Source organism: Perca flavescens, chromosome 16, assembly GCF_004354835.1.
Source record: "Perca flavescens isolate YP-PL-M2 chromosome 16, PFLA_1.0, whole genome shotgun sequence".
Taxonomy (NCBI): Eukaryota; Metazoa; Chordata; class Actinopteri; order Perciformes; family Percidae; genus Perca; species Perca flavescens.
The window spans coordinates 13,063,928-13,076,127 of NC_041346.1; the positions used below are offsets into that span (position 1 = coordinate 13,063,928).

At 40.6% G+C, this 12,200-nt stretch overlaps 1 protein-coding gene across 2 annotated transcripts in view; it reads right to left on the minus strand.

Moving 5' to 3' along the window:
* Positions 1-1,939: 1,939 nt before the first annotated feature.
* The window catches only part of plppr1 (phospholipid phosphatase related 1), a 62,041-nt gene continuing 51,780 nt past the window's right edge, over positions 1,940-12,200 (minus strand). The window contains exons 5-8 of one of the 2 annotated variants that reach the window (XM_028601827.1): positions 10,022-10,272; positions 8,835-9,011; positions 3,855-3,986; positions 1,940-3,244 (exon numbers count right to left, since the gene is read on the minus strand). In XM_028601827.1, coding sequence (XP_028457628.1) covers positions 3,212-3,244; positions 3,855-3,986; positions 8,835-9,011; positions 10,022-10,272 — 593 coding nt within the window. In that variant the 3' untranslated portion in view covers positions 1,940-3,211. Of the gene's footprint in view, positions 3,524-3,854; positions 3,987-8,834; positions 9,012-10,021; positions 10,273-12,200 lie in introns of both variants that reach the window. The other variant, XM_028601828.1, reaches the window with a different exon arrangement.

The window sequence follows — 12,200 nt, forward strand, 5'->3', positions numbered from 1 at the left end:
TTTTAACTATTACGCCTCCATAACCTTGAAAGGTATGAAGCGACAACTCTGTTTTCTAAAAACCTCAAATGCAGACTCGAGTCTTGATGATTTCAATAGACTGTTACATCATTTTCTTCAGCGCTGTCACTGAGTTACATTGTAGCTCTTGATGAGTCAATGGAACCAGAGGTACAGAACAATGGCTGACTTCCAGGGCACACCAATCAGACATTGAAGATTTATTTGCTGGAATATATATATATATTTTTTTTTTTCAAGTTGGCCATTGAGACCCACCTGCAGTTACTCATTTCCTCCCATCTAAATAGACTCCATTATGGTTTAAAAAGAAACACCCTGCAGCTATATACATAACCAACCCACTCAGAGCTTTGCTTCCCACCTCAAAACGATATTTGGTTGTTACACTATTCTTCACTCATATTGCTAGGGGACAGGAATTTGGGCAGGAAAGGCTCAGAACAGCCAAGGATGACATTTTATAAACACACAGCATGGTCAAATACTGCCCCACACACACACACACACACACACACACACACACACACAGTCCCTATCTATTTAGCCAGTGTGTCTGCAGGGTAAGCGCAGGCTGTCAGAGCTGAAATGAATACCTGACAGAGCAAAAGAGCGAGTGCACTGGCTGAGCCGTCAGCGTTCTTTGTGTCTGTGTGTGTATGCCTTGCTTAGCGGTGACATAAACAGCACTGAAGTCGCTGCGGTCGTAACAGGATGAATCAACAGAAAAAATAAATAAGAGCCGGGTTTTAGCATATCTATGCTCATTTCAATCACTTGTCTGGGTTGCCTGTGTGTTAGACAGTGTTGGTGTGAAGAGAAAAGGCCTGCCTCACAGGATGTGACAGTCATTCATAATGACTTTTTGAAACATAGATTTGCTAAATACCAAATCAGGTTTTCCGTCTTACTTGTTCTCAGAGGCAACACTATGAGGCACCAGGCTTCTCCTTTCAAATAGCACACATTAGCATTTGTCAGATCATAAAATAAATGTCAACTGTGGGTTTTTTTTTGTTCAAGAACAACCCTGAAGGTGTTCTAGTCCTCCCAGAAACTTCCCATTATCATAAACTCATAATGCTTCAGTACCTATTTGAATTTCTTTTTGAGCCTCCTAGGAAGCATCTTTCTCTTGATCATGTACTGTCCACTGCACCCTTATGTGTTTACACGTACCAGTCAAATGTTTAAAGTTAGGGTCACATTGCACTTCCTCCTTTGTGTAACTTTGACAGTGTGGATGTACACAATCAGCCAATAGAAACACAGAAAGAACAGTGCTTTTTCCACCCCGAGTCTGACACCCCTGGCCCTGTTAGCACACTATTACACTACCAGACTACAAACGTCTCACAGATTTTTTAAATTTGTGTTTACTCTGCTCAATATTTATTTATTACGGCATGACATTGCATCCTTTTCCAGGGCTAAGTGCGGGGCAAATGTGATAATGTTTGAATGTGACCATACCTTTAGGCTGTACATGAGCCATGATTTGGGCTGTGCGAGGCACCACAAAATGGAAGTTAAGAAAACAAATCTCTAAATATTCAAACAAACACAAGGACAGACATGTTTCCCACTTCTTCCAGCAAGGTAACTTGGTAAGGCTGACTGACTATCAAGATGGATTTCTGCTCTCCGCCTCAGTTCTTTTGTATTTCTGTTTAAAATTGAAATAGGAGAGGAATAGGGCTATTGTTTCTATATTCCAAACCTGTTATCCTCCTTGTCTTTAGCCACAGTTTGTTATGGTAAGAAAAAGAAAAGTACCACTAATTTCAGCATTCTGACACGTAATGAAAAAGACAAGAGAACCCATTTTTGCTACTGACTATTTAATTTGTGGACAAACAAAGAGAAAAAAAAAATAAATGTAGCATTTCAAATTAAATGCTTTTTTTGTGTTCTTAAAGTAAAAGATGTTTATAATCACTATGATAATGAGTATAATTGAAATCATGAATATCTATAAAACATCTTGACTTCTCTCTTCATGCTGGGCGTATCTTCCAATGGGAAATGGAGTCACAACATTGCATCACAATCCACTGGTGGGTCGGGGAGGGAGAGGGGTGCCTCGAGGAGGAAATGTGAAGCAGGAGTCATTAGCCTGGTTTCCATTCAAAGGGCTAGCCAAGCCTTTAGTAAGTCACTCACTTTCATGTGAAAGAGCATTTCTGTCTTTTTTTTCCGTCTTTTTTCCATGCTTTTCATAAAGATGTCTTCCATTGGGATTTCAGTTTTAAATTATGCAGTCATACCATACCAGGCTAGCCCCAATGGACCTGTCTGTAAAGGAATTCCTATTATTAACATCACAGTGAATCAGGAAACGGGGGGTGAAACACACAAACTCATTGTGAGAATTCCATTCCATTCTTGACACTACAAGTGCCAAACCCCATTTTCTAACTCGGAGGACTTCACTGACTCTTCCTTGTCGTTTCCTCCAAAGGGGAGAGAGTTTGTTCCCCAAAACACCTATACTGATACCAAAACATATCCAGGTTTACACAGCAGGCAAACAGGTCCAAATGGATCATAATAGTCATACAGATTGACAAAAATCTTTACAAAATATGACCTGACACGGTCAATTAATGCACAGAGAGAGATAATAAAAAGAAGGAAGTCTTTTTTTTCTGTACAAATGACAAAACATCACAGAACAACAACATCAATATTTTTTCCATAGCAGATTTTTCATACCGACGGGGAATAGATGTGGTGATTGACAAGGCAAGTCACCTGACGGAGGATGTGATGTAAAACAGAGTGAGTCAGCTGACAGGAAGTGCGCAGGTTTAACACTGTCAGGATAGGCTACAGCTCTCGCTCATACAAAATGTACAAAACACTGTCCTCTAACTACAAACCAGCGCACCTTGGAGAGAAAAATGCCCTATGTTTCAAATGGTTTTCCAGTATCTGGAAAAACAATCTGTGCTTAAGTTTGCCTTGTGATATTTTTGCCGCTGATGCAATAGGTGTGCAGGTTGAATTGAGCATAGCCCAACTAGATGAGAACCATTAGAAACATGGTGTATTTTGTCCCTCAGGTGAATTAAACACATATATCAGCAATGTTTTTTGTTAAGCATTCGGAGCCACGTGGCATGCGTCCTCGTCATTGTGTCTGGAAGTGCTGTGGAGACGCAAACGTGACCCGGTGCTGCCCCCTTAGTCATGTGACTTCTGTCATCGATGCCGAGTGGTTCTGAAAATGAACGTGGGAGGAGGGAGGGATGGAGGAAGAGGTATAAGGATTGAAAGAGATCAAAAAAAGAGTAACAGAAAAGGAGACAGGAAAGAGAGAAAAGGGGTGGAAATGAAGACGTAGAGGAAATATTGTCAGACAGTATCAGGAGTGCTCTGTGTGAGGTTCTGTGTGAGGTTCTGTGTGAGGTTCTGTGTGTGGTTCTGTGCGTTTGGGAAGGAGGACAGGGGTGTAGTGCAAAATGCCATGCCTGTATGTTCTTCTGAACATGTGTTATTGCTTTGCGTAGAAAGAAAGAAAGAAAGAAAGAAAGAAAGAAAGAAAGAAAGAAAGAAAGGACACATGGTCAACCAAATATGTGACTGTAAACCCTGCCTTTAGTTGATTAATGGGAATTCTGGGAAATATAGGATATTACTAATTGAAGCAGGACATGAGCGTAAATTACAACACATTACAGGAACAGCAAATTATAGTAGTACTTAATTCTAAAGGCTGATTTTTGTATTAAGCTTACAGTCTCAAGGGAGCTCTGTCAATTCATTTGTAAAGAGAATGTGCATCACAGAGATTAGGATTTTGGGAATCCAGGTTAAGTGTTTTTAGGTACCTGTGCGCTCAGGGTCTCCAGAGGGCTCTCTACACGGGGGAAAGTCATCAGAGGCAGACCACGGTAGTCTTCCGTTTTCTGTTTAGCTGCTGCACTGTGGACGCCTTTGAAGTTGTTCACAACACATATACCCTGTAAGGTGTGAGGACAGTTTAACATTAATAGCAAAGTAGATTTATAATGACACAGGCTCACATGGAACTGAAACGTCAAGGATTCATTCTTAGAACGGAAAAGTTAGCTTCAGCAGTGACATTCTGATGTTGTGACTGGTATTATGACTTTTTTCATCAAACCAGGCTGGGTCCACATACATTAGATCATTTGAAATTAAGTTTAATAAACCCATGAGTTTATTAAAGTTGTTAATTTAAACTTAGCCAGAATATTTTTTTTCATAAACTTAATTAAAAACAAACTGTCCAAATACACATTTATAAATAGTCTACTTTGGCACAGCAGTACTTTCAGCTAAATGCCAATATTAACATGCTAACAACGACAATGCTAACATAGCCTACTGATGTAGTTATAATGCGTACCTTGTTGTTTTAGTTAAGCTTGTTAGCGTGCTATCATTTGCTAAGGCTGATGGGAATGTCAATAGTTTTGAAGGTAAAAGGAAGAATTGGGCAAAGCAAAGAATTAGGGAAATGGTGAAATGAAAAGTTAAAAGACCCCTGACCAAATCAAAGACTGTACTAAATAATTTCAGGGTAATAAAAAAAAGTCAGGGGATCACTAAAGTCCTAAAGGCTTCATGGTCTGGGAATCAAGAACATTCTTGCCAATCAATCCAATAGTTGCTGAGATATTCCAGTCCAGAGGGAAGCGGTGGACCGACAGACTGACACTGCCAACCCTAGAGCCGTGCCACTAGCATGGTTAAAATGTATGCCTTGACAGAAATACCATACACCAAATAATATCAACACTCGCAGAGCACTGGGGATCAATAAACAGTATAAAGAAATGCACTAGTCCCTGAATACACATTTTAACTTCCTAATCAGACAAAGTAGTATTGTAAGTAGTATAATGGAGCATGAGAGTCCTACCATTGTTAAAAGACGTTCTTAATGTCCATATTAAAATCAGATTAGTTGTACCTAAAATCAGACCACCTGCCGGCCCATGGGCCACTGCAATATAAGACTCCAATTATATGTAAGAGCACCCATGAGTTTTTTTGGAGATGTGATCACAACTTTGGTTGTTAAGTTATCACTTTAATATAAAGTTTACAAGGGTGTAAAAGCTCAATCAAACATTGTATGAGTCTACAAAATGCAGCCATCGTTTAATGCAGTCAACGGAGCTGCTCCAGCGGGTTCATCTTTGTGGCATGGCACTACGCCCAGCGCAGTTAACCGACGCCTTGTTTCTTCATTTTCATCTCTGTTAATAAAATTCTTAGACATTTTTTGTTAGGGTCTTTTAAGAATAGAGACACAACCAAGGTTGTCATATTTCTGTACTCCTGCATGGACTGGTTAATCAAAGAAGGCAGCCCGAGGGGGAGTTCCACCCCCCTAGGCCAAACGTGCCCTCAGGCCAAACATGCCCTTAGGCAGTGTCAGAGAAGAAAATGAAACAAGGCAATTCAATGCTGGAGGATGGTTAAGGTTTCCATGTTTGTGGAAGTTCATGGACAGTGCTTCTCTAGTGCTCCAAAACCAAGCACTTCACCTTGGATAAAAACATCTTTGTATCTACAGCTATCCTCCTTGTTTCAAATTCATTTCAGTATGGTTTCCACTTTCTTGTTTTCACTAAACTGAAGAGCATCCCCGAAGACCGAGGAAGGCTGCTTTCTTTCCATTTTTGCGCCTGTCATCCAAGCTAAGACAGGCTCGGCCAAGCTGCAATCTATTGTCTCAGGTAAGCATAGTGAAATTTTGTTGCCATAAAAATGTTGAAAAATCTCATTTGAGATTTTGAATAAAACTTGCATATTCTCTTGCCACAGGCTCTAATTTTTGTCCCAAGAAAACTCAATCTGGGTCCAGATTGAACTGACACACGACTTTTTGGTTCTCACATCTGCGTGTTGTAACATAAAACATATGTCAAATATTGCTTTCATATAGCGATTCTACATAACTTGAAAGCCTTGAATGTGAGTCTAGTTTGTAAGCCATTTTAAATTCCAAAGGGCTTTGCTTTTATCACACCTGGCAGGTCGGTAAGCATGTGCCTCTACTTTGTCTTGGATCAAGTGGACACCTCTGTCTCCAACATCATCCTGGATCTCCACTGCCAAGTGCTTAACACTGATCCCTCAATCAGCTGGCAGAGGACAAACCTCTTGTAACACCAAAGGCAGTTGCTGTTTGATGAGTCCATTCGGATCTCTTTGCTGTCAGCACTGATAGCACAGGGATTTGAGTTATACCTGATTTCTACTCTCTTTGTACCAATTAATTTCCAGATAGCAGTCCATCAAATGGCCTCAGTTTTCAGATGACAAGACCTTGATAGGCTTCATTAGGACCATTAGGTCAATGTGTAGAGGAAAGGCAGCCCCCCCCCCCCTCCCCCTCCAGTTTGCTAATAAGCTGGTAATGAGTAGGTTCAAAAGCTGTTGAGGTGATTGACTTTCTTGTGTCTGTCTTTCCCTGGAGCTCACCAACTCAATGTATGTCAATTTTCATCATGTAGAGTTTGTAAATTATAATCCAACTCTCATCCATTCATAATATAATTTTCACGCCTAAAGTACTATGTCTGCACAAACATGTCATACTCAGGCCAGGCGTACAATACGTTTAAGGTACAGTGGTGTACAGGCCCATTTTTCCATATTCTCATTGTCTACAGCAAAAAAAATGGCAATGTCGGTCTCTCACTCGCTCAGGCCACCATTTTGGTCCACACTGAAATATCCCAGCACTGGGTCTGATGCCACCATAAGGCTGATTTGCGGTTAAGAGTGAACAGGACCACCATGTAATTCATGTTCCCCTCAGATTGAACTTTAATAACATTAGTGGTGCCTTTACTTTCTGTCTAGCGCATCATTAGGTCAACATTTAGTTTGACATATATTTTGGTTTATGACTAAATACATAAGAAATAAACTGAACAATGTTTCACAGACAGAAATGGAAAAATGTGTCCAATGTGAACAAAGGATGGTCAAAATCAAAAGTTACAGGGAAGACATCCTCTTCCCTCATGTGGTACCCTTCCTGCAGGCTCATCCTGACATGACCCTCCAGCATGATAATGCCATCAGCCATACCGCTCATTCTGTGCGCGATTTCCTGCACAACAGGAAAGTTAGTGTTCTGCCATGGCCAGCGAAGAGCCCGGATCTCAATCCCATTGAGCACGTCTGGGACCTGTTGGATCGGAGGGTATAAGGGCGAGAACCATGCCCCCCAGAAATGGCCAGGAACTTGCGGGTGCCTTGGTGGAAGAGTGGGGTAACATCTCACAGCAAGAACTAGCAAACCTGGTGCAGTCCATGAGGAGGAGATGCACTGCAGTACTTAATGCAGCTGGTGGCCACACCAGATACTGATGGTGACATTTGATTTTGACTATCCTTTGTTTAGGGACACATTTTTCCATTTCTGTTAGTCACATATCTGTGTAACATTGTTCAGTTTATTTCTTAGTTATTTAATTTTTTTATGTTCATACAAAGTTTTACGCATGTTAAGTTGACTGAAAATAAAAGCAGTTGAAAGTGAGAGGACATTTCTTTTTTTGCTGAGTATATGACATTCCCATCAGCCTCAGATCATCTAAAGAGTTTCCCTATGAATACATCATCAGTCTTCCCTCCATGCCTCCTCCTCCCTCCCCTCTCTTACACACCACGTCCTGTTTTAAAGGCTCGGGCCCAGAGGTAATTAATATGACTGTTAAATTCATCTTTTTTATATTTGTGGGGGTTTCACTTCACCTTCCGTTCTCCTCAATGGGCTTTTCCGCTTCAACCCCAAAAAACACTTGTAATCACTACCCTGCATTTATAAACTCAGCGTACAATTCAATGCTGACTAAAGGATTTTAATTTGCGGGGGAGGCCAGGCTGTTTGACAACACTTAACAGGAGTGTGACCTGGTTTTACATTAAAGAACGAAGGACAGGGACAATTGTTTTGGTCCAGTCTGCCAAATGTATACCTTAATGACATATTTCAATGATACACATCAAGATCTCTTTAACATAAAAATATTCCTTTACCTTGCCAGGAGTACAAAACCAGAACTTAATCAGATCACTGGTTCCTTTAACTGGTTCCCTCCATCATCTCTGAACAACAACCCCCATTTAAAACTAGTTAAAAACTAGTTTCCCTCAACTTTCTTCTCACCCTTCCCTTCCTCACTAAGCTCTTTCAAAACCCGAGCGACTGCTGATCTCAGTAGAAATCCAGTTGCCACCTCAGTATTTTCTCTTCTTCCTTCCCTTCTCCTCTTTCCACCAATCAGCCAGTGCATCCTTGCCTTTTCCCCTCTATCCTAAATCACCTGCATCTGAACCTCCTTCAAACTCAGAATAAACCATGCTTCATCCCATTTCACATCCTCTCCCTCTAGCACCTCTTCACAAACTGCTTCTTTACCAAACTAGTGTTTAGGAAGACAGTGCATGACTGCATTGCTGCACAGCTAACTTTCACATACACCATGTGGCCTCTACAGACGCGTATTGATGTCACTAAAGATCAATACAAATGAATATTAACAAATCTGATGTGTATAAACATTTTAGGACATCATTTTGCCAAATGGCATCAAAACCATGTTATGGGCTTTGGTAACGGCTGCAGCCTAAATTTATCATTTAATTACTGGTTTGAGTCGGTTCCAAAATTGAGCTAAAATGACTATTACTATACTGTAATTTGAAAATAAGTCATGAACAGAATCCACCTCAGAATAATCATCGTCTCTTCACTCTTCTTCTTTTCTAATCACCACTCCGACACTTCCCCAAGCATTTCACTCTTCCATCGTCCTCACCAGAAACAGAGCGACGGCTGATCCCAGTAAAAATCCGGCCACTACGTCCGAGCAGTGGTTTCGGTACTCTGAGACTCGGTTGAGGCCGGTGAGGAAGGCCGAACAGAGTGTGCCCAGACAGAGCACAGGCTTGGCCAGGCGACTGGACTTGGTCTTGATGGTGCTGGTGATGTACATCTAGAAAGGAGGACAGAAGGCAAATAAAATTAGACTTTGAACATGAAAAAAATATATATTTTTATTCTAAAGGTTTAAAAAGAGCCCCTGTTCCTCTCTTTCAGTAGAGAAGAAGAGAAGCAACAACTGGAAGTGTTCCCACAGAAATGGAATCAAATATTTTACCATTTAATGAGAGCACAAAGCCTCCATTGCACAACAAAACGGTTAAAGAAAGATGTCAAAAACTTACATCATATGACTGAAATAGTTTTTTTTCACAGGGCATAAAAGATTAACGTAATAGGGGAGCCTCTTACTGTGAGGGAAAGTTGTGGGAAGACAATCAGCATTTTAAAACACACATTCTTCCTTCATATATTGTTCTCACTTCTCGAACTTTTACCCCCACCCACGTCAGACCCTGCTGATGACATCTGCACCTATACTCACTCTCCCTTTTCAGCAGCTGAGTCCCTCCGTCACTCGGATATCAAACCGCAGCTTTTCAAAAAGCCATTCTTCATGTGTTCCTCCAGCCAATTTTCTAAAAATGCATGCGCCTACGCTTTTGTGAGACATTGCGCTACACACTTTCAAGAAAAATGAAGTCCCTCCTTGCCAATTCCTCCATCAAAGATTGATGTGCTACGTAGCACATTTTTACAGCAAATAATCCAAACCTTTTCAAAGCCGTTTTTCAAATTACAATGCTGGTGTTTATCTTTAATCAGTCCGGGCTGAAAAGATCTATTTATCTCTGATTGTTTGGGTGTTTTCTTCATTATTCCAAAATTAGTTCAAACCAAGTCCAGTCCCAAATGAGTACAAGTACACTTGACATTGATTTTTAATCAACTGTGCTCTCATTGTGTTGAATAAAATCAGAAAATGTGGTGGAGAATTTCCGGTTTTTTTTTTTTTTTTGTCTGCACTATTATGTGGTCTGATTTAAATAAACAGAACGACAAATGCAAACAGAAAGTAAAAAAAAAATATATGGCTTGTGCTTAGGAAAATAGTTTGTATACCGTCAGGTAAACAGCAGAGTAAACACTCAGCGAAGCGTCCTTGGATGGAAACGACCGGCGAGCGTTCTCCACAACAACGGGGTTCCCGGTACAGATGTTGCCATTGATGATAAACTGGTGATTAAAACGGCACTCAGTGCCGGTGTAGTTGGGCTTGCAGACAGACAGGAAGTAGGGCGAGAGCCCTCCCGTCACCACCTGGCCCGCGTTGACGAAGATGTCTGTGGCGAAAAGACCGAATGCAAACACACCTGGGGCACACAGACACACAATGAGAATTTATAGCACATAAAACCCCACAGCAGAGCAACATTAACACATAAACACATAACCCAAAGCCTTAAGAGCTTAACTCACACTTCCGCCCTTACATCATGGTGTAATCACCTTGTATCCGGGGTTAAATTGGCCTGTGACTATTTGGCTCCCAGCGCTGGAACTTGAGCTCCCAACTGTCATTAGGCAGAGCTAAACTCCAGAATATCTAATGTTGACATTATTGGCTGAAAAGAATCCTGCTGTGGAACTTCAAATGATTGACGCTGTGAATTCAAATTTTTATTGATTTTGTAATGTCTTATTTTACGTTACAGAAACATTGGAATAAAATGAAGTTACTATGGAAGTAAAGAAGAGTGGACAACTGGCAGACAAAAGAAACATAAACAAGCAGGAAAAAAAAAATAGCATCTCATATGAATGATGATGATGCAGTGACACTTTCAGCCCACCAACCCTGACCAATGTCTGCGTCTGCATTCCTTTTTCTGTGAAATATGACTACTGATTATCTGGCCTGCTTAGCCATGAAATTACTCTGCTTTGTATTCTCATCCAGGGGGGGCTGCAGGGGGGGTGTTACAGGGACACAATTGTGTGAAGGGCATCATTGAGGGAAATAGAGAGGGGGGGATTAGGATGAGAGGAGACGGGAGGGAGGGAGCAAGAGAGCGGGAAACTAAAAGCCTCAGTGATCCTACAAATTTGAGAGATTGTTCGGGAGCAGACGGAAATATAAATCATGCAAATTGCCTAATGAATTTCTGATGAGTGTTTTATAAGTTGAAGGGATATTATTTAAAAATGAACAATACAGTTCTGATTACACCAGGAAAGTCCAGCAGACGACCTCATCTACTGGAACAGATAGCAGAGAGTCTGTCAGTTTGCCCAGTTATACTAAAGCTTGGTGGCAAAGTGGCTGTAAAAAATGATACTCAAAGGTCGTAGCTAGATGTCTCGTAAGCCCTTTCAGACACAGGTACGCAAGGTTGCAAACCTTACCTTTAATAGCGGCGAAAGCGAAGCAGCCCTATTGTAAGAAAGACAAACTTTATATATTGCCTTGCCTATGTAGGATTTACACAGGATGTTTAAATTCAATTTTGTTTCAGTAGCTAATGCAGTTTCAGAGAGGCTGCAGTAAATGCATCACAGTTGGACTTGATCCCAATTGGCTCCCCTCGCTGAAGAATTACCGAAATCTGTTCAGTCAGGTCAGTTTGCTGTATTTAAACTGGAAAAAAAAAGACTCAACCAGCAAGTTTACCTACCTAAGATCAACCTTGTGTTGTCCTCGGGTCATATTTGACCTGTTTTCAAAGTTTTTTATATTAGAAATACAGGTTCATTTCAACCAAATTGCCCAAAAATAACATAGATGCATGGATGTACGTTGTATGGAACCCATTCATTGCATTTTGGGTCTTTTATTGAATTTTATAGCATTAAAAAAAAAAATTATGGTTTCAAAACCGTATCCTGACTAAACTTTGGCATACCAGTTTGAGACCCACTCAACATCCTCTGATCTTAAATAATAGTCAAAATAATTCATAATTTCTGCTTTGTTTTAACTAAAAATTAGGTTTATTGACCATGAATTAAAAAAGCATTGAAATATGGGACAAAAAGGTTTTTTGTTTTTTTTTAAAGCACAGAAAAAAGCGACAAAAACGTCTAAAAAAAGCGGCAAAAATTGGTGTACCTCTACCTCTTGCCCAATGTCAGCTGGGATTGGCTCCAGCCACCCGCGACCCTCTGATGATAAGCGGTTACAGATTATGGATGCATGGATGTCAAAGTGTAAACTCAGAAGGAATACAGAACAGCATAATATTCTTTCATTGATATGCATGTGCATGCTTATTAAGTATTTATTTCCCTATAACGTAACATA